Source organism: Cololabis saira, chromosome 14 (genome assembly GCF_033807715.1).
Source record: "Cololabis saira isolate AMF1-May2022 chromosome 14, fColSai1.1, whole genome shotgun sequence".
In the NCBI taxonomy this organism is placed as follows: Eukaryota; Metazoa; Chordata; class Actinopteri; order Beloniformes; family Belonidae; genus Cololabis; species Cololabis saira.
Genome location: NC_084600.1, coordinates 1297836 through 1320790, shown reverse-complemented (window position 1 = coordinate 1320790; position 22955 = coordinate 1297836). Strand labels below are relative to the sequence as shown.

The 22955-nt window shown below is 43.6% G+C and overlaps 1 protein-coding gene across 11 annotated transcripts in view; it reads left to right on the top strand.

Moving 5' to 3' along the window:
• LOC133459446 (neurobeachin-like) overlaps nucleotides 1–22955 on the top strand; it is a 176825-nt gene that overhangs the window by 112307 nt on the left and 41563 nt on the right. For 4 of the 11 annotated variants that reach the window (XM_061739376.1, XM_061739374.1, XM_061739375.1 and 1 more), the window contains exons 22-33: nucleotides 1064–1771; nucleotides 6025–6492; nucleotides 8646–8863; nucleotides 11210–11363; nucleotides 11797–11820; nucleotides 12263–12346; nucleotides 14222–14402; nucleotides 16759–16883; nucleotides 17003–17071; nucleotides 17793–17961; nucleotides 20948–21318; nucleotides 22678–22814. In XM_061739376.1, coding sequence (XP_061595360.1) covers nucleotides 1064–1771; nucleotides 6025–6492; nucleotides 8646–8863; nucleotides 11210–11363; nucleotides 11797–11820; nucleotides 12263–12346; nucleotides 14222–14402; nucleotides 16759–16883; nucleotides 17003–17071; nucleotides 17793–17961; nucleotides 20948–21318; nucleotides 22678–22814 — 2708 coding nt within the window. The remainder of the gene's footprint in view (nucleotides 1–1063; nucleotides 1772–6024; nucleotides 6493–8645; nucleotides 8864–11209; nucleotides 11364–11796; nucleotides 11821–12262; nucleotides 12347–14221; nucleotides 14403–16758; nucleotides 16884–17002; nucleotides 17072–17792; nucleotides 17962–20947; nucleotides 21319–22677; nucleotides 22815–22955) is intronic. The other 7 variants (XM_061739381.1, XM_061739380.1, XM_061739382.1 and 4 more) reach the window with 5 other exon arrangements.

Genomic DNA, 22955 nt, shown 5'->3' with positions numbered 1-22955 from the left:
TTTAAAATGTTTGGTGAAAGAGGTCAGAGTGGGAAGTTCACGTATCGTTGGTGTTGCATTCCAGGTGTGAGAGGCACGAACCGAAAAAGTGGCTCGACTAAAAGCACTTTTTCTAAAAGGAACTATACAGTCGCCTCTAACACCAGCTCTGGTTCATCTGTTCAAATTTGTTTTCACAGATTCTTGTAGTGTGGGTGGTGCCTGGCCATTAGGGGTGAAACTAATCTCACGATAACGATACGATATTATAGCAGTATTTTTTTAACAACCTTGAATGAGGAACATATGACTGGAAAAAAATGGTCTTTTATTTGAAAGACACAAAATACAAAACAATGCTGTGCGTTTGCCCTATTGTTACAGTTTGTAATGCTTTATAACTGTTATAACTGAACTAAAAGTAAATGTCAGGTTTGCATTATGCATCTTCAGTTTCATACAAGTCAAAATATTTAGCCACAAACTGAATAGTTTCTCTCATGTATGACTTGACTTTTTTCTTTTCCAGAAATTTAACAACTAAAATTAAATAAATAAATAAAAGTAAATAAATAAACTATGAAAAGTCCCACATGACTGTTATTGATCTTGTGCCAGAGCTCAGAGCTTCACCTGCTCCAGCCTGAGGCCGTAAGGGGAACCCCGTTATCGTTTCATCCTCACACCTTTGGGGACGACACAATCTTTACATCATAAAAAAGATTGATTCATGCTCACCTTAGAAGTAAAAGTTCAGAGCTCAAAACCCGTGATCGAGACCGCAAAACGGTACTAGTTTCTTCTGAGCGTAGTCAGATTTTGGTCCGCGGGTCGAGGTCGTCACGTGATCCCGCTGCACCAATAGGATGTTACTAGTAAACACAATATAATCATATTAATAACCCAATATCAGCTACAGTTTGTCACCTCCACGACACGTATCGTGACGTTTTTGTATCGCAAAATTACGTGATATATTTTTACACCCCTACTGGTCATGAAAGATTTTATAGATCAAAATAGCTCAGAATTGCTCATCAAGCACTGCTGTTGGTCTGCTAATTAACACCATTACCTGGCACAGGTGACCTACGAGGCCCACAAGGAGTACCTGGCCAAGATGTACGAAGAGTATCAACGTCAGGAGGAGGAGAACATGAAGAAGGGAAAGAAAGGATCCGTGTCCACCATCTCCGGTCTGTCGGCCGCGCCCGCCCCCGTCGTCAACGGCAACCTGGAAATTGACGACAACTCCCAAACACAGACGCCCGAGAGCGAGGCCGAGTACAGCGAAGGGGCCGGCGGAGACTCGCGTAACCTCCTGGCGGAGGGCGCGGTGAAGCGGGCGAACGGAGAAGCCCTGGCCCCCGGGGAGCAGAGCGTGGGCCCGGGGGTCCGGGTGGAGGTGCACGACCTGCTGGTGGACATCAAGGCCGAGAAGGTGGAGGCCACGGAGGTGAAGCTGGACGACCTGGACCTGTCTCCAGAAGGCCTGAGCGGCGGCGTGGGCGGGGGCGGCGTAGGTGGGGGGGTGGGGATAGAGAACGGACCCTTGGTGGAGGTGGACTCCCTCCTGGACAGTGCTTACTGCACTGTGGTGCAGAACCTCAACGGGAATCTGCCGCCCAAAGACGACGCGCCGGGCTCCGGGGTGGGCCTGGGAACCGGCCTGGGAACCGGCCTGGGCCTGGCAGGAGTCAGCCTGGAGGACGACGGGAACATGGGGCCCCTCATCACGCTGGCTGATGAGAAAGACAGCGTTCCCAGTAACAACGGCTTTCTCTTCAGCAAGGTAGGGACGGATTTTGCTGTTGCTCATTCATTATTCATTTTCATTCATTTCATTTTTATTCTATGAACCAGGAAGGAACTCAGATCCTCTGGCTCTTCCTTTCTAGCTGTTCCACAGAGCAGAACTAAAACATTTGGTGACGCTGCTTTTAGCCACTATGCTCCACACTGCAAAAACTCAAAATCTTACCAGGAATATTTGTCTTATTAGGGCCCGAGCACCTTCAGTGCGAAGGCCCTATTGTATCTGTAGGAATTTTTTTTTTTTTCTTTCGTTCTTCTGACGAAAGGAGGGCCTTTTTGCCCCCCTAAACGTGCCCAAAATGTCACCAAATTTTGCATGCAAGTCAGGCCTGGCGAAAAATTTGATATTTAATGTTTTACATTAATGGGCGTGGCAAAATGGCTCAACAGCGCCCCCTTGAAAACTTTGTGCCTCAAGCCCCACGATACGGTTTGACGTACATCGGTACACACCTGTATCATGGCACAACTGAAAGAAAAGTCTCTTGGCGTCATGCCCTAAACCGAACAGGAAGTCGGCCATTTTGAATTAGTCGTGTCATTTTGGCGAAATTTATGCCATTCCTTCGAAAGTTAATTCAGCCCGAACCGTAACGTGCCCCCAAGTGTGTTATACATCAAAATGTGCGTCTCCATCCTGCGACAACACGCATTACTTTTCTCTTTCAAAAGCGTTACCGTGGCGGCGCTAGACGCCAAAAAGCGCACCCACCCTTCATCTGATTGGTTCGACAGAAAAAACTTTGCGCCTCAAGCCCCATAATACGGTTTGACGTACATGAACGAAAATCGGTACACACCTGTATCATGTCGCAACTAAAAGAAAAGTCTCTTGGCGCCATGGCCGAAACCTAACAGGAAGTCGGCCATTTTGAACATTCTGAATTAATCGCGTAATTTTGGAGCAATATATGCCATTCCTTCGAGAATTAATTCAGCCCGAACCGTATCGTGAACCCAGATGTGTTATACATCAAAATGTGCGTCTCCATCCTGCGACTACACGCATTACTTTTCTCTTTCAAAAGTGTTACCATGGCGAGGCTAGACGCCAACAAGCGCACCCCCCCTTCATCTGATTGGTCCATATTTGATAGTTCCCCAAAAGGCACCAAATTTGGCATGCAAGCAGGGCCTGGCGATAAATTTGATATTTCATGGTTTGCATTAATGGCCGTGGCAAAATGGCTCAACAGCGCCCCCTGGAAAACTTTGTGCCTCAAGCCCCACAATACGGTTTGACGTACATGCACGAAAATCGCTACACACCTGTATCATGGCACAACTTAAAGAAAAGTCTCTTGGAGCCATGGCCGAAACCGAACAGGATGTCGGCCATTTTGAATAAATTGTGTCATTTTGGCGAAATTTATGCCATTCATTCGGCAGTTAATTCAGCCCGAACCGCAACGTGCACCCAGGTGTGTTATACATCAAAATGTGCGTCTACATCCTGCAACACCACGCATTACTTTTCTCTTTCAAAAGTGTTACCGTGGCGACGCTAGACTCCAAAAAGCGCGCGTCCCCTTCATCTGATTGGTCCATATTTGATAGTTCTCCAAAAGTCACCAGATTTTGCATGCAAGCCAGGCCTGGTGATAAATTTGATATTTCATGGTTTGCATTAATGGGCGTTGCCTAACGGCTCAACAGCGCCCCCTAGAATACTTTTCTCTGCCATAACTTTTGAATGGTTTGACATAAAGAGTCGTGGGTGGTGTCATGGGACTCGGTATTGAGTCCTTGACCATAATTGGCCTGAATTAGCCCCGCCCCTTCTTCTGATTGGTTGTTCCTTTTTTCTGCTATAACTTTTGAATGGTTTGACATAGAGAGTCGTGGGTGGTGTCATTTCTGATATGCTTATGGGGGGCGGTGGACGTGAGTGCGAGGGCCCGTTCATCGCTGCTTGCAGCTTTAATTTCTAGTTAAAATGTCTCATTTTTAGTCAAAACATCTCATTTCACTTAAAACAAGAGTCATTACCAGAAAAATGACTTGTTATTTGACAATCTTTACCTGTTTCAAGTAAATTTTCACTTGAAATAAGTACAAAAATCTGCCAGTGGGACAAGATTTATCTTCTCATTACAAGCAAAAAAATCTTGTTCCACTGGCAGATTTTTCTACTTATTTTAAAGGTATTGTGACATCATTTTTAACATGCTTTTAACACTATTAAAAGTCTTGGCCAACATCCTTCAAATGTGTCTAAAAGAGTGTAACAAGAAAAACTTCACTCTAGTACTCCATTCCTGGCTTTTTATGACAGTGTTTTTTTGCGCCGTGAAAAATGCTTCCTTTTCTCCCTTTCCTGTCAATCATTGCTCCGCTCCTCCTCCAAACCTCCTCCAACCCAGCCATACGCTCACAGCGGCGTCGGAGAGTTAAGCCGGGAGCGACAGGCGAAGCATGCACGGAAAAGCAGCACGGCGAACCACAGCAAACAATCATAAAAATAAAGGCATGCAAGCAGCAGTGTCCCCTCATCTTAAGTCCAGTCAGTGGCCGCGAGTCTTCTTAGCAGTTTTCCTCCGGGGATTAGAACAAAAGAGGCTCTAAACAGCTCCGTGTTAAGCCTGATTTATGGTTCCGCGTTAAATCGACGCAGAGCCTACGCCGTAGGGTTCAGCTTACGGTGCGCGTCGCCGCGTAACCCTACGCCGTAGACTCTACGTCGGTGTAACGCGGAACCATATCAGCCTTTATGGTGCTCTGGAGAGGAGAGGAGGCAGGGAGCTGGGTGGAGGGGGCGGTGATTTAGCGGGTCGTTACGTAACGATCCGCCACCAAACCACATGCGCCGTTTTTGCATAGTTATGCGGAAAATCCCAGAAAGCACACAATACACTGAATGTTAAAAGTTTGTTGTTTTTTGGGTGTAATTGATGTCAAGACACCCAACAAAACACAAAAAATCAAGAAAAATTTGTTTTTCATGTCACAATACCTTTAAGTAAAAATCTACTTGAAACAGGTGAAAATCGTTGTTTTTTTCCAGTGATGGGTCTTGTTTTAAGTGTAATGATATCTTTTTTACTAAAAATTAGACATTTTAACTAGAAATAAGACAAATATTCTTGTTAAGATTTTGAGTTTTTGCAGTGCAAAACTGTGGAACAGCCTGCAGGAGGATCTGAGAGGAGCTGGAAATGTGGACATTTTTAAACACAGACTAAAAGCTCATCTCTTTGGTCTGGCTTTTATGTAGCATCACACATTTTATACTTTTATTCTGATTAACATTTTTTAGAGGTATTTGTTTTATTTATTTCTTGTAATGTTTTTATTGTTGTTATATTTTATTGTTGTGGACTGATTATTTTTAGCCTTAATTAACTTTAGGGTAAGGGGGGTAATTATCAGACGTTTTGCCAATTGTTCAAATCTTTATAACTATAATCTACAATTACCAGGTAATATTATGGAAACAACACACGCTTTCTTTTACAGTCCAGTTTTACTTTAATTACTGAGTAAAAGCCAGGTAAACATTTCTGTACTTGTTGGGTAAATACTAAGGAAATAGAATTACTGGGCAAGTAACTACAAGGTAAGTACCTGCCAATTTCCAGGTAAAACATGGTAACTATCAGGTTAATTACAAGGTCAATAGAGTCATTTACACCCTCGGGGGTACCTGCACCAATCCATTGATAATACATAAATCAATAATGAATGGGTAAATACCCGGTAGTTATCCATGAAATGTATAGTAAATACAAGGTAACTACATGGTCATTGAAGTGTAATTAGCTGGTAACTACCTCTAATATAGGTTATAATTTCCTGCTAGTTTGCAGAAAAATACTTAGTAATTACCTGGTACTTACTTAGAAATAATTCATGTAATTTCAGAGTAATTACATGGTAAATTGACTGGTAGTTACCAATATTAACCTAGTAAATACCTGTAATTTCCCTCATAGTTCCCATTTAATGTCTTTGTAATTATCTAGTAATGTTTAGTTTAAACAACCAGGTATTTACCAAGTTATTACATGGTAAATACACATAATTACATGGTACAAGAAAATACGTAATAATTACCTAGTACTTACTGGGTAAATTACCCGGTAGTTACCATGTAATTACCTTGTAAATACAAGGTACTACTAGGTAATTGCAGTGTAATTACCATGGTATTACCTGGTTATTACTGTACTGTAAAAGAAAGGGTTACCGTTCTAATGGGACTCTGCTTTTCATCACCCTATCAATCTGCAGGTTGATGAGAAGCTGCTTCCAGCTCTGGCAGCCACAGACCCGCTGGTGCTGCCCAGTCCGGAGCAGCCCAGTCCAGCAGGCCCGGTCCCGGTCCCGCCTCACACCAGCAGCACCAGCAGCGCCAGCGACGACCTCAGCCTGCTGGCCCACATGACCGGCTGCGGCTCGGACCTCACACAGGCCCAGAGCCACGCTCCCGGGGAGCTTCCTGAGGACGGACCTTTCAAGATCCAGAGTCCTCTGGCAGATATCAGCTCCATCGCCGAGGCCGAGAGCCAGAGCCAGATGCAGATCCAGGGAGCCCCCCGGCCAGACTTCCCGGACGGAGAGGGGGCAGCCGGGGCGGAGGGAGAGTGCTCGGGCCTGAAGACGGGAGGAGACACCGCCAGCACCACGTCTGATACGGAGAGGTCGGATGATGGGAAAGACAAGGATATAAGGAAGATCCAGACCACCACCACTACTCAGGTGAGTTTAGGGGGTTTTGGAATGGCGCTTTTCCACCAGTACCTACTCGGCTCGACTCAACTAGGCCTGGTTTCTTTTCCATAACAATCCAGCACCTGGAGCAGAAGTAGGAGGTTGGAGTGAAGCTGCTGTGACGTATTTGATTGTGTATCTAAATGAAGAAGACAACAACACTAAAGATGTAGAACCTGGAGGAGATGATAGATGTGCTGCTGGGTCTGTGACTTGTGTTTGATATCAAGTTAAAAAATGAGAGTCAGAGAAACTTCAAGCGGCAACACTTTTTTTTTGTTAGTTTGTCTCAGCGCTGCTGAAAAGTCAGCTGGAGCCGTGAGCAGCTATGAAGTGACAGAGCTCCTGGTGGATCTGGTCGTTCCTTATCGCCTGTCTACATCCCTTTTTAATTCTCGGCCTGTAGTGTGATGACGTCAGATACAGCCGACTCAGCCGCTTATGGCGCTTTTGCACTAGTACCTCATCGGTTCGTCACGCCTCTACCCGTTTTGTCCCCGTTTGTTTTTCCACAGCCAGGTGAGAAGTGGGCAGGTTGGGGTGAAGCTGCTGTGACGTACTCGATTGCGCCACCGCTTTGTTCATGTCGGTGCTGATCAGAAATCATCTGGAGCCGCGAGCGGCTGAGAGTAAAACAGCCCGTCTACATCCCTTTTTTAATTCTCTCGTCAGCCACCAGGTTTATGAACATCTGCACCTCAGAGTTGGATCATGAAACAGACGTTTTGCGCTTTATAATAAAATCGCCGCTAGTCGCTCTCGTGCTGACACCCGCTTCCTGATTCAAACGTTTGACAGCCCCGCCCCCCCGACCAATCAGTGGCACGGAGGGTGGTGACGTCAGAAATAGTCCCGGCTCAGCCCGGTTAGAACCTCGCCAGAATGGTTACAGAAAAAGTATCTGCTTGGAGCATCTCTACCCGTCTCAGCCCCGAGTGCAAACGTGCAAGACGGGGCCGTGGCGGGTAGAACCGAGTTGAGGTGGTACTAGTGCAAAAGCGCCATTAGAACCTCGCCAGAATAGATACAGAAAAAGTATCAACTCGGCACGTTAGACCCCCTGAGTCGGGCTGAGTAGGTACTAGTGGGAAAGCGCCATAAGTGTCTGGTTCTGGTTTAGACTCTCATTGGACCTAAATCCAAACAATATGTGAAAGATGTCACCAGACCTCAGCCGCCCTCAGCCACATGTTCTGGTCCTGCTCCAGGTCGAGCTCCTTCTGGCCGTCTATCTTTGACACCATCTCTCATGTTTTTAAGAAAAAGATCAGCCCCAACCCAACTATGGCAATATTTGCTACCTCACCCTAATGAATTACACTTTCAACAATTCAAGCAGATGTGGCTGCTTTCGTTACACTACTTACACTACAAAATTAATTCTTCGCAATTGGAAGAGCATAAAGGTTCCAACACATAAACACTGGCTTGAAGTATTGGCCCATCTAAAGTTAGAGAAACTGAGATACTCCTCTCATGGTTGTACTAAAAAGTTTTATATTTGGCAGCCATTCATGGACTATTTCAATAAGGGACTCTCTGTGCCTGCACTGACCCCCCCTCCCCCCCTTGATTATGTGATATGTATTATTTTTGTTTGTTTTTGTCTTTTTTATCAATGTGTGGTTGTATATACAGGACTGTCTCAGAAAATTAGAATATTGTGATAAAGTTCTTTATTTTCTGTAATGCAATTTAAAAAAACAAAAATGTCATACATTCTGGATTCATTACAAATCAACTGAAATATTGCAAGCCTTTTATTATTTTAATATTGCTGATTATGGTTTACAGTTTAAGATTAAGATTCCCAGAATATTGTAATTTTTTGAGATAGGATAATTGAGTTTTCTTAAGTTGTAAGCCATGATCAGCAATATTAAAATAATAAAAGGCTTGCAATATTTAAGTTGATTTGTAATGAATCCAGAATGTATGACATTTTTGTTTTTGTAATTGCATTACAGAAAATCACAATATTCTAATTTTCTGAGACAGTCCTGTATGGCTAAGATGTTCTTACGTGTAATAAACGTGTCATTCATAATACTGAGAACTCAATAAAGATATGTGTATAATAGCCTCTCATTGGACCCGTGGCCCTGGCTCGGCTGACCTGCTGGTTGTCGTCACCTTTGCAGGCGCTGCACGGCCGCACGGCGGCCCAGCTGGAGCGGGACCTGCGCGTGGACCTGGGTTTCAGGGGCATGCCCATGACGGAGGAGCAGCGGCGCCAGTTCAGCCCCGGCCCACGCACCACCATGTTCCGCATCCCAGAGTTCAAGTGGTCTCCCATGCACCAGCGGCTGCTCACGGACCTGCTGTTCGCCCTGGAGACCGACGTGCACGTCTGGAGGAGGTGAGTAATGCTGGATTCACACTGAAAGTGTCAAAAGTTGCCTGTTGAGGCTCGGGACGCCGGCATCGCGCTGCTTTCCAAAGCCTGTCGACGCCTGCAGGGGGCGGGGCTTTCAAGCTGCGCTGTAGAACTGGAGGGAACAAAGTGTATATAGCCTACATATATCTATATAAAGCTGCACATCTTCAGTTTCCTATTTCACCATGGATCACACTTTGGGAAGCCTTATTTATATTTCGGCGTTATTTCCGCATAGATAAGAGGGAGTCTGATGATACTTAACCAGGTTGGTCCTGGATCAACATCAACCATCATCGTTGGTCCCGGTGAAGCTGCAGTCTGTCTGAGTGAACACTGACACACCGGGTCCCAGCGGATTTGGTCATATTGGCCACGGTTACATGATGTTTTTTAATACGGAATTCGGAATTAAATGATTCTGAATCAAACTATTTTCCTTCGAGTTTACATGGAAATAGTAATTCCAAACTAAGGTTTACATGGAAAACACGTTTGATGGTCTTTATCCAATTCCTCTGAAGGTCTGGGGGTTGGGAAGGTTCTTATTGGATAGGGGGGGACCGGAAGTTACGTTTACCGGAAGAAAAACTAACTTAGCCGCTACAACTTTGAAAAGCTCACAATTTTGATGTTTCCTGCCATCTGTTCTTTTAATTATTTCCAGGTCCTCCAAGCTATTTATTAAATAAATGGTCTCTGCTCTATACCAGCGTTTACTGCGTGCTGCCATCTTGAAACTTTGTTTGGAAAACCAGCCCAGCGCGGAATATAAGCGTCATGGAGACAGACGGGAGAGGGAACGAGCAGAAAGAAAGACCAGGATTAAATTAAAGAGGAATGAGTGCATACATGATCGCGGAATTATTCTATTCTGATTTAAAATCGGAATAAACCATCCACTTACTTCGGAATTAAGTTTAATTCGGAATGGCCATTTTCATTCGTAATGAGGTGTTTACATGGTCATTTTTAATCATTTTAAATCGGATTTAATTTTAATTCTGAATTAAAGACAAAACTTCCCATGTAAACGCACTGATTGTTTAAACTGTGTTTTGTGATTAATAACCACGGTTTTTAATTATTTTGCGTTGGATTGATCGATAAAATCGTTGGGACCATCCAGCTCCTCAACCATCAGATACGTGTTTCACATGAGCAGTTCAGGTAAAAACAGCAGTCAAATCAGCTAAAATGTCAGTTTCCTGGATGAAATATATGAATTCCTGATAAAATAAGTTTGTTAGTGCACAGCTCTGCTCATGTGTGCATGTGAGTGAGTGTACGTTTGTGTTTACATGAAAGTACAATCTGCATTGAGAGTTCTCGCTTCGGGAATCCTGGTCTGTGATTGGACGCTGCCTCGGCGTCGCCGCTGCTCATTTGCATAAAGTTGAGATTTTTCAACTTCAAATTGATGCTCCCGACGCCTCGGACGCCTCTCGCAGCGCGCTTTCATAGAAGATGAATGGGAACTGGACTCCTATGACCAGTACTGGAGTTGAAAAAGAAATCAGGGGGGATGGTGGATTTTATCATATGGGGACAGATAATTTGTGCTGATTACAAATAATATAATATATTACAAATAATAGCACTGATCAAAACACCTGCAGAAATACTGCAGGAATGACATAGCAGCAGTTAAATGCAGCCTTCTGTAAGCTTTAAATATCCACTGGGCTTACATCAAATACATCAAAACACAACAATAAAAAACACTTTTCTGAACTTATCAATATGACTCTGTCCTTCACAGGATAAGTAAAATGGATCACTGCAAAAACTCAAAATCTTAACAAGAATATTTGTCCTATTTCTAGTTAAAATGTCTAATTTTAGTAAAAAAAATCCCATTACACTTAAAACAAGACTCATCACTGGAAAAAACAACAATTTTCACCTGTTTCAAGTAGATTTTCACTTCACTGGAACAAGATTTTTTTGCTTGTAATAAGAAGATAAATCTTGTCCCACTGGCAGATTTTTCTACTTATTTCAAGTGAAAATGTACTTGAAACAGGTGAAAATTGTCAAATAAGTTATTTTTCTGGTGATGACTCTAAATGTTGAAATAGCAGTAAAACCACATTCATTGATGAAATGACATAAGGGATGGAAAGGGGAGGTGGCAGTTTTACAGGGGGGATGATTTGGACCGTTTTTATTTCAGGGGGGATCCCACCCCCTCTCATCCCCCCTCAACTCCAGTACTGCCTATGAAGCCTGTGGCGCTTCCAGTGTGAATCCGGGGTCCGGCTGCTGCAGCTCGGCCACACGGCCAGGTAACGAGCCTTCTCTCAAACCTCTGTTGTTGTTTTGCAGCCACTCCACCAAGTCAGTGATGGACTTCGTAAACAGCAATGAAAACATCATCTTCGTCCACAACACCATCCATCTCATCTCCCAGATGGTGGACAACATCATCATAGCCTGTGGAGGCATCCTGCCCCTGCTGTCGGCCGCCACCTCCCCCTCTGTAAGTGGCTGTGCAGCGCCCCCCGGTGGCCGGAGGGAGAGCTGCAGCTCTTTACCGGGCTCTCCTCTCTGCTCACACCGCTGTTCCCCTCACACGGCTTAACTGTCTGTGTCTGTAAGCTTCTATCAGCCTACGGTGTTTTCATCAGCTGTTTAACTGTTTAAACTATAAAAAGTATAAGCATTTGTGAATTAAACTTCTGAGAACTCCTGGATTCCTCTCATCAATAACGACATACTTTTTACTTAAATCTAACACCGTTTTTCAACTTTTGTTTCAATTTTCTTCTAACCCTTTTCAATTAACAGTCAATTTAATTTGATAGTTGGAACTCCGATTTATTTTAACCATCTATACTTTGTAATCTTTTTCCTCTCTGTGTTACATGTATTGTGTATTTTCTTGTCTGTTTTTGTCTGTTCTGCATGTACAGAGTTCTAAGAGTAATGCCAACGCTGTAAGTTGCTGTTTCTTCCTCTTTTTCTATTCAACTAACATTTTATTTTGGTTTATTCACCATTGCAACTACCATAACCCTTGCCTGTCTGACATCCATAGTGTTTCACCTCGTTGTGCTTCGATGCTGTTAATCAGATTTCCACGTTATACTTGTTATATTTATTTCTGGGTGTGTGTAATATCCTGACATACTTTGGAGGAAGGAGAACAGTGTAAAATCTCCAGGGGTGGATTAATAATAATAATAATATTATAATAATAATGACAATTAATAATAATAATAATAAAAATAAAGAAAAAACAGAGGAAAATGATTATTTGATTTTACAAAACGGATCCAGCGTCAGTTACATGATGTGAAAAAGGGAAAAGAAAGTGTTTTCCAAAAGTGGTGGGGGTTTGCATCTGCTAAGAATGTCCCATTTGTATCGACACTAAAGAAGGCAGGAGGAGCCGGGCCCCTGAGGGGCTCACAGGGAGAGGAGGTGACCCCTGTTCCTGGGGGAGGAGGCGCAGGGGTGGAGGTGCGTACGGAGCCTGAGACTCTCTCATCATCACCAGAAGAGCTAAGAGCACCAACCCCAGCCCTGCTGTTCTCACCCTGTGTGTCTGTTCTTCCCCACTAGTTGTTTCTTTGTGCACACTTTCCTCTGACGAGCCTTCAAATACTTTTATTGGCTCCTCACAGCCCAGCACATCCTGCCTGATGAAGCTGTGACACAGCAAATCACACACTCAGTGTAAGCCCGTGCTACACTATGCTTCTGGTTGATTTATGTTTGGTATTTGAGTAAAGGGGACTTTGTTTAGTTGTGAATGAACTGGGTTGATCCAGGACGAGCTTTTTGTGTGTCTGTACCACGACCGGTAGCCACAGTCCCAGTGTTCCCGTCACCTCCGGTCGTCAGGCTGCTTTCCTGTGTGTTGTGTCCAGCCCTCATGTCACCAGACCAGAGGTGGAGAATCCAAGTGCCAGAAAGTCAAAATCCTGTCCAGCAGTTGTTCCAACCCTCTGAAGAAGCACGTGAAGACAGTGCTACAGCAGTTTCTGCTGTTTGCAACATGGGAATTGGTTGTTTTTTTCAGAGGTGTTTAATCCAGATGCCATAAAGTAAAAACCCTGCTGTGTTTCTGGATCAGCCTGTACATTTAGAACAGGGGTTTTCACTAAGGACCTACCATTTACCTGCAGAGGAGCTGGTTTAGGTCCAGTCCCAATCCCCCCCTAGTCCTACTTTTCAGCCCTACTCCTAAATTTTGCACGTTCCCATGAGGGTAGTGGTGTCCCAATTCCTCTTTTCATCTAGGGATAGTGGAAATAACGAGGGCTAGTGTGTATGAATCTAGCCCTTCACAGCCAGGGATTTCAGATGCTGACTTCGCAACCGACGGCCAGAAAGATTTCCCAGAATGCTTTACGTCATCATTTGCAGACTGAATCAAAAAAAAAAACATGGCGGACATTTGTCATTTTTAGTAAATAAAATCAATATTTTGAGTTAGTTTCTGCATAAAAATGTGTTTTGATTACATTTCTAGCGAGAAATATATATTTTACTTTCATAATATTCACTCAGTGAATGTATATAATCACTCGTTGCGTTGTATCTTCAGATCTCGCCATAATAAAGACTGATTTATGGTTCCGCGTTACACCAACGCAGAACCTACGCCGTAGGTTCTGCGTTGGTGTAACGCGGAACCATAAATCAGCTCCCGAGCCGGCGGCTCTTCTCATGCACGAAAACATCGGAGCAAATCTCTTAACAGGCGTTATTTGGATAAACTGAGCCCAGGTTGGGGATCTTAACGGTTACTTTTATGCCTGAAAAAACATTAAAACTTAATAAAGTGGCATATTAACAGCGCTACAGCTGAAATTAAAACAGCTTTTATCTCTGGGCTTCCTGATATGGTGTGACGTTTGTGCAAACGTAACTACAGTCGCTTACGTACCCGAACGTAAACCACGCAGTGACGTAGCAAGTGGTGTCCCAATCCCTAGGGAACATTACAAGGGCCCTACGCCTGTGGCTTCATTTTTGGGGCTAGTGGTAGAAAGTAGGGGGTGTATTGGGATTGGGCCTTAGTATTTGGTTGGAACAACTGCTGGACTGGACTTTTACTTTCTGGCACCTGGATTCTCCACCTCTGCACCAGACTCCATCCTCTAACGCAGCAGCATGATGCTGAAGGTTTGGCTCAAACCGCTGTGACTGTTTGGTGTCACATCGACACATCCTAAAGGTTCATTCCTTCCAAAAACAGAAGGATACTCCAGGTTTTCACCACCTCACCTAAACCACAGCGAGAGCCTCCAGTTGATTGTATTTCCATGTTTGGGTTCATTGAATAACTGTCAAGGTTGTGCTTTTTTTTTGTTTCTTTCCTGTCCCCAGACGGAGTTGGAGAACATCGAGGCCACGCAGGGGATGTCCTCAGAGACGGCGGTCACCTTCCTGTCCCGTCTCATGGCTATGGTGGACGTGCTGGTGTTCGCCAGCTCCCTGAACTTCAGCGAGATCGAAGCAGAGAAGAACATGTCGTCAGGAGGGCTGATGAGGCAGTGCCTCCGTCTCGGTGTGTGCTAAAACACATTCAGTACCTGGCAAACGCACATGTCTGGCTCTGTGGTTAGACAGACTCACACCTTCATTACCTTGCTGAAGTGAGACCGCAGCTGACGGCTAATATTAGCAGCAATGGTCACGTGGCACTGAATGTGCAATGTTACACAATTTACAGTCCGGTTTCTCAAAGCTCAAAGGTTTATATTTGTTTCATTTAATTTTGCAAGATAGAAATAGGCCATTTTTGCACATTATTGCTAAAAACACTTGTGTCATGAATTAACACATGTGTGAAACATCTTTGTTACCTCAGTCACAACCTGAGAAAGAAAGCACATTAAAACAAAAATGTTATTTCCCTCCCCCATCTATTTCCATTTTCAAACATTTCTGAAAGAGCGTGGGTGGGGGTTGCCGACCCCCGGTCTAGGCAGACAAGGATCTGAACGCACTGAATCTGGGCTTTAACGGATAACCCCAACCCTTAACAAGTGCACGGCATAGATGGGGTCAGAGTCGTCCTCTGATTACATATTTGACCTACGGTCTGACCTACTTTACTTTCCAGAGCAATGAAACTCTTCACACTGAAGACGCCTCAAAATAGGCAGGAATTTCACAATACACTGTACACTTAAAGGCAATCGAAGTTCCTCCTCCTCGAATCAGGGATCAAAAGACACAAATACACCAAATATCTAATGTCGTCATGCTTTCTAAATTTAAAAATGACATTTTTAAGGTTTTATAATTACCTGAATAAACCATCAGATAGCATTACGTAAGGATTCTACTAGTTCACATGAATTTGACTCAAATTAGGTGCGTAGTATTTAGACAGCTAGTAATTGCAGAGTCCACAGTCTGTATGAAGAAAATGAACAAATCTTTCAAAATGTCTGTGCAGATGTCTAGTCTTGCATACTGCATCCCATAATGCTGTCGGCCGCTGCAGCAGAACCAGGCCCAGTGGTCACCTGACCACTTTCTGAGTACAGTGCAGTGTTGCTATGAAAGTGGCATACTGTTTACTTACAATGACTGCCGGGAATTTTGTATGCGCATTATGCAGTATGTCATTTGTAGTATGCAGTATGTAGTATGCAGCTTTGGAAATGGCTTTTGGCTCCATTTTCACTGTTTGATCATATTTCTGTCATCGATTAAAAAGGTCAACTCGAAGGGAACCAGAGTGCTTCATCTAAGGCCAAAGACCAGCTGACGTGCACCTCACAAAAAATGTAACTACGCGTGGAGGTGACGCAGTCCCAACACAGACCGAGAGGGCTGTGATTGGTTCGCTTGGTAGCAACGCATTTCCGGCTCCGGTTCATGGAGCAGTAGTGAACTTTCAGCGCTCTTTTCTTCGCGTGTGTGATTTTTTTTTTGGGGGAGGGGAGCTCTTTTTTGCACAATAGTTGTCCTTATCTCTTTGATTCACTGTGACCTGAAAAGCTAAACAAAAGTATCAACTAGCGCTCTGGGGGGGTTTTGCACCGCGGTGAAATGGAGTGACGGAGAAGTCCGAAGGGTTCACGACGGCGTCACGGCAACGGCGTTGGCTCTGCGTTGGTTTAAAGCCTGAATTATGGTTCTGCGTTAAACCAACCCAGAGCCTACGCCGTTGCTGTGACGCGGTGCAGTACTCCCCCAGAGCGCTAGTTGATACTTTGTTTAGCCTCCGGTTTTTCCGGTCACAGTGAATCAAAGAGATAAGGATAACTATTGTGCAAAAAAACAAAACAACCTAAAAAAAAAAAAAATCACACACACACGACGAAAAGAGCGCTGAAAGTTCACGACTGCTTCACGAACCGGAACCGGAAATGCGTTGCTACCAAGCGAACCAATCACAGCCCTCTCGGCCTGCGTTGGGTCTGCGTCGCTTCGACGCGTAGTTACATTTTTTGGGAGGTGCAGGTCAGGCTATGGCGTAGGCTATGTGTTGATTTAACGCAGAACACTAAACTCAGCCTTAAGACTCCACACAGAAAGTTCCTTTCACCAAATTTGTCAAAATTTATCATCAAAACTTCCCAACAGAACAATAATTTAAAGTCTTTGTTGGAGCAGATGAACGGTGCAAGACGGCTAATTGTGGCGCATTTACAGAAATGTTAATTAATGTGCATTGTTGCTACCAAATAAGCAAAAAGTAAATTAAAAAAGTGGTTCAAATCTACATCAAATTTGAAAGATTGTGTCTTTTTCTGCGCAGCGTGTCCAGGCAACATTTGGTGCAAGAGAGCAATAAGTCCTTTTTATGTGGTTGTTTTCCCTTCCGTTGTTTTCCTTTAAGGTTGAGTAACTGTGAATTTGCAAGCCCTAGCCGTTCCATGACACTAATGTGTTTGTGCGTCCCCCAGTTTGCTGCGTAGCAGTGAGGAACTGCCTGGAGTGCCGGCAGAGACAGAGAGATCGTACGTGTAAGTCGTCATTAACCAGCAGCAAGTCCCAGGACAGCCTCCACAGTGCCTCCTCCGCCAGCAAGGTACCACAAACACATCACACACACGGCTCGCAAATCACACACACGGCTCGCAACACTGGCAATTTACAGTCGGACACAGAAACCTGCACCACCTTTGATCATGTCTCTTCTGCCCTCAGCAGGATCCAGACAGACTCCTGCAGGATGTCGACATCAATCGTCTGCGAGCTGTGGTTTTCAGAGATGTTGTAAGTGTTTTTTTTAGATACAGTTCTTCTTTGGTCTCATATATACGGAAGAGTATTAGGGCCAGGCAGGAGAAAAATAAAAATAATATTTTATAAGGGCCAGGCAGGAGAAAAATAAAAATAATATTTTAGAGGAGACAGATTTTTTTTTCATTATGCACTTCGAGAAAAAAGTCGAAATGTCGAGAAAAAAGTCGAAAAGTCGAGATTAATGTTGAAGTAGAATTTCGAGAAAAGAGTCGAAATGTCGAGAAAAAAGTCGAAATGTCGAGAAAAAAGTCGAAATGTTGAGAAAAAAGACGAAATGTTGAGAAAAAAGACGAAATTTTAAGAAAAAAGTCGAAATGTGGAGAAAAAAATTGAAAAGTCGAGATTAATGTTGAATTAGAATTTCGAGAAAAAAGTCGAAATGTCGAGAGAGAAAAGTCGAAATGTTGAGAAAAGAGATGAAATGTCGAGAAAAAAGTCGAAATGTCGAGAAAAAAGGCGAAATTTCGACTTTATTCACGAAATTTCGACTTTTTTCTCGAAATTGTATTTCAACATTAATCTCAACATTTCGACTTTTTTCTCGACATTTCGTCTTTTTTTTTGAAGTGCACAATAAAAAAAATCTTCCACTCTCAAATGTTTTTTCTCTTGCCTGGCCCTAATACTCTTCCGTACATATACAATTGTCCAAAAAAGAAATAAAAACTGTTCTCCTGTCCCTTTGCTGCAGGATGACAGTAAGCAGGCCCAGTTTCTAGCGCTGGCAGTGGTTTACTTCATCTCAGTTCTCATGGTGTCAAAGTACCGAGACATTTTGGAGCCTCAGAGAGAGATTGGCAGATCTACGAGCCTATCAGGGAGAAGCATCCGCCACGAGATCAACTCCCCCACCAGCACAGGTAATCCGGTTGTTTCTTACGGTCCGTGTTGCTTCCACTCCGTTAGCGGCGACTCGCTGATGAGACACTGCTGAGTTGGTTCAGTCAAAAGCAGATTACAGGCAAACAACAACATATTCAAGTCATTGGAAAAAGTGAAGAAAGAAAAAGGATGACTGATACTTGGCTGAAACATGAGAGATTACAAGAAAGGAGAAATGGCAAAATTGAATCTTTAAAGACAGACATAATGTGGTATAATTTCTTTACAAGCTATTTAATGCAGATATTATATTTGTGTAATTATACCACGTTTATCTGTTATTGAACAATTTACAGTTAACCATTTACAGGGCAGGGGCCAATTATCAAAGCTGTATAACATACTTTTGAACGGTTCGCAGGAAAGTTCCCATTCTTATTTATGCTCTTGGAGGAATGATCTACAGTTAGATACTGTATATCCACAGAATAATGGGAGAAGGCCTGTCATCTAGCCCAAACCCAGAGTATTAACACAAGAGGCAGATTACTACAATACAAATGGCTCTTTAGAATCATTTTAATCCCAACATTCCAGACAATTGTCCTAAGTGTAACATAGAAAGAGGCACTTCGCTTCACTGTATATGGGAATGTAAGAAACTCCAGGAATTTTGGAAAGATACCCTTTGCCTGATTTCAAGATTAACAGAGTGTACAATTCCTGTTGAACCTAGATTACATATAAACCCTGAAGACTTTGGTGTAAATGCAAAGAAAAGAAAGCTCATAGATTTTGGTTTGTTACAAGTCAAAAGAGTAACAGCTTTGAAGTGGAAGGATGTTCAGAGTCCTAATTCTGGTTAAAAGAGACGTCTTCACACCTAGTATTAGAAAAACTAACATACATTCTTAGAGCTAAAGTTGAAGAATTTAATGACATGTGGTCACCCTTTTTACATTTTATGGACAATCTGCCCAATGATTCTCATGAACAAAGATTAGATGACAGTTAATTGCTGTTTATTTCCAATGCCCCTTTTCTTGTGACTTTGCTGTTCTTATACAGGAAATGGGCTAATTGTAATTGCAATTGACACATGTATTGTATTATATGTATATATGTATTTACAGTGGGGAGAACAAGTATTTGAAACACTGCCGATTTTGCAGGTTTTCCCACTTGAAAAGCATGTAGAAGTCTGTCATTTTTATCATAGGTACTCTTCAACTGTGAGTGACGGAATCTAAAAAAAATCCAGAAAATCACATTGTATGATTTTTAAGTAATTAATTTGCATTTTATTGCATGACATAAGTATTTGATCACCTGTCAACCAGTAAGACTTCCGGCTCTCACAGACCTGTTAGTTCTTCTTTAAGAAGCCCTCCTGTTCTCCACTCATTACCTGTATTAACTGCACCTGTTTGAACTCGTTACCTGTATCAAAGACACCTGTCCACACACTCAATCAAACAAACTCCAACCTCTCCACAATGGCCAAGACCAGAGAGCTGTGTAAGGACATCAGGGATAAAATTGTAGACCTGCACAAGGCTGGGATGGGCTACAGGACAATAGGCAAGCAGCTTGGTGAGAAGGAAACAACTGTTGGCACAATTATTAGAAAATGGAAGAAGTTCAAGATGACGGTCAATCTCCCTCGGTCTGGGGCTCCATGCAAAATCTCACCTGGTGGGGCATCAATGATCATGAGGAAGGTGAGGGATCAGCCCAGAACTACACGGCAGGACCTGGTCAATGACCTGAAGAGAGCTGGGACCACAGTCTCAAAGAAAACCATTAGTAACACACTACGCCGTCATGGATTAAAATCCTGCAGCGCACGCAAGGTCCCCCTGCTCAAGCCAGTGCATGTCAAGGCCCGTCTGAAGTTTGCCAATGACCATCTGGATGATCCAGAGGAGGAATGGGAGAAGGTCATGTGGTCTGATGAGACTAAAATAGAGCTTTTTGGTCTAAACTCCATTCGCCGTGTTTGGAGGAAGAAGAAGGATGAGTACAACCCCAAGAACACCATCCCAACCGTGAAGCATGGAGGTGGAAACATCATTCTTTGGGGATGCTTTTCTGCAAAGGGGACAGGACGACTGCACCGTATTGAGGGGAGGATGGATGGGGCCATGTATCGCGAGATCTTGGCCAACAACCTCCTTCCCTCAGTAAGAGCATTGATGGGTCGTGGCTGGGTCTTCCAGCATGACAACGACCCGAAACACACAGCCAGGGCAACTAAGGAGTGGCTCCGTAAGAAGCATTTCAAGGTCCTGGAGTGGTCTAGCCAGTCTCCAGACCTGAACCCAATAGAAAATCTTTGGAGGGAGCTGAAAGTCCGTATTGCCCAGCGACAGCCCCGAAACCTGAAGGATCTGGAGAAGATCTGTATGGAGGAGTGGGCCAAAATCCCTGCTGCAGTGTGTGCAAAACTGGTCAAGAACTACAGGAAACGTCTGATCTCTGTAATTGCAAACAAAGGTTTCTGTACCAAATATTAAGTTCTGTTTTTCTGATGTATCAAATACTTATGTCATGCAATAAAATGCAAATTAATTACTTAAAAATCATACAATGTGATTTTCTGGATTTTTTTTTAGATTCCATCACTCACAGTTGAAGAGTACCTATGATAAAAATGACAGACTTCTACATGCTTTTCAAGTGGGAAAACCTGCAAAATCGGCAGTGTATCAAATACTTGTTCTCCCCACTGTATACCTGCCTCCTTTTTTTTTCTTCCTTTTTTTTACCTTGAGTTAAGTCCTTTTATTTTCTTTTATTCTTTACTTTTGATTATTATTACTGTTTATTTTATGTATTCACATATTTTCTGTCCAGTACCTTTACTGAGGACCTTGTGGGAGGGGGTTGTTTGTTTTTAGGCTTGTTGTTATGAATGTTTTGTATGTTGGTTATTTAAGAGAAAATGAATAAACAAAAAATGATACCACATTGTGTTTTAAAAGATATCCCATATAATCCCTGATTCCTCCCTCGTCCCTCCAGAGCACCCGTCCAACGCCTACTCTGACAAACAGACCCCCACGCCGGTGGACGACTCCCCGCGGGCCGGCCTCCCCCACACGGACTCGGGCATCGGGGAGGAGGGCCACGTGGCCGGGTCCCTGAACGGCTCGGAGCTGGGGCTGGGGCTGGGGCTGGGCCTGGTGGGCCGGGAGACGGACCGGGACAGAGACAGAGACATCGTAGGGGGAGGGGGAGGCACGGATCTGCTGTGCAGTCTGTCTGATGTCCGGAGGTCCCAGGAGAGCCTTCTGGATTCCCCCCACAACCCCGGCTCCACCCCCGGCTCGGGCCAGGCCCCGCCCTCCTCCATCTCCAGCATCAGTCAGACAAACAAAGGCATCAACGTGAAGGTGGGCGTGTCCTATCCCCATGCACTTCTGGCTGCTTAGATATGTCCAAATGTTATTAAAATACTAGTCAATATGTATCTTGAGATCTGCTTTCAGTGAGCTTGTGAAAATATGTGCATTTTTATAGTTAGACAAATTGTGAACGTGGTCGACTGTGACAGGGAATGACAGCATTTTCATTGAGCATGTAGATGTAAACAATTTAAACAGGATGATCAGGATAACTCTATTTTTGGCTGGACAGCAGTGAATGAATCATCAGAAATATAGGACTGTCTCAGAAAATTAGAATATTGTGATAAAGTCCTTTATTTTCTGTAATGCAAAAATGTCATACATTCTGGATTCATTACAAATCAACTGAAATATTGCAAGCCTTTTATTATTTTAATATTGCTGATCATGGTTTACAGCTTAAGAAAACTCAAATATCCTATCTCAAAAAATATGAATATTCTGGGAATCTTAATCTTAAAGGAGCTTGAGGCAGGATTTATGGAAAAAATTGGTATACGTTTTAAGTTTTCTAGTAATAATCTCAGATGAAGCGTTCCAAACCAAAAAGAATGATCCCTCTAGTGTATCTCTCCGTTGCCTTGAACAGGCTGTGTGCTGCAAAATGTGCTGCAATTCTGGGCCCGAATTTCCCACTCTGTCCTGTGGATGTGACGTCACATGACGCTGCATGTGCGTTCTCCCCGCTCTCCCGTGCCGGCTTCACTGTTGGGAGCAGTACCCCCAACGGCCGTCGTGGTGAAGGGTGGCGCTAAAGAGTCTAATTTCTTAAAAGGAGCCTCATGCTCCTTTAAGCTGTAAGCCATAATCAGCAATATTAAAATAATAAAAGGCTTGCAATATTTCAGTTGATTTGTAATGAATCCAGAATGTATGACATTTTTGTTTTTTTAATTGCATTACAGAAAATAAAGAACTTTATCACAATATTCAAATTTTCTGAGACAGTCCTGTATCTTGAGATCTGCTTTCAGTGAGGTTGTGAAAATATGTGCATTTTTATAGTTAGAGAAATTCTGAACGTGGTCGACTGTGACAGGGAATGACAGCATTTTCATTGACCATGTAGATATTTTTAAACCATTTAAACAGGATGATCAACTCTAACTCTATTTTTAGCTGGACAGCAGTGAATGAATCATCAGAAATAAGGTTGTTTATCTGCTGCTTTCAGTGATGCTGTACATGATTAAAATATGCGCAGTGTTTCATAGTTTTACAACAAATATTTGTCAAGGGCAATGATACAAATAGCCTGATTAATACATAAACCTGAGATGGGATCAGAATGCAGGGCAGTTTGATACCCGGGTCACCAGGTGTGTTTCTTCCCTCCGGATGCAGGAGATCCTGAAGAGTTTGGTGGCGGCTCCCATCGACGGCGCAGAATTAGGACAGGAGTTTGGACCAACGCCGTATCACCCGGACCCCGCCCTGAAAACGCACCCCATGCTGCCCATGCAGTTCCACTCCTTCGACAGGTCGGTCCCCGTCGCCTCCAGCTATTGTTTGACCTGCAGGTGCATGAAAACAGGCTGAGGTAAAGTTGCAGCCCGGCCTGGACGTCCAGCATCACGTCAGTGATGGACGCACGCACGCTGTTATCCTACACCGGAAAAGAA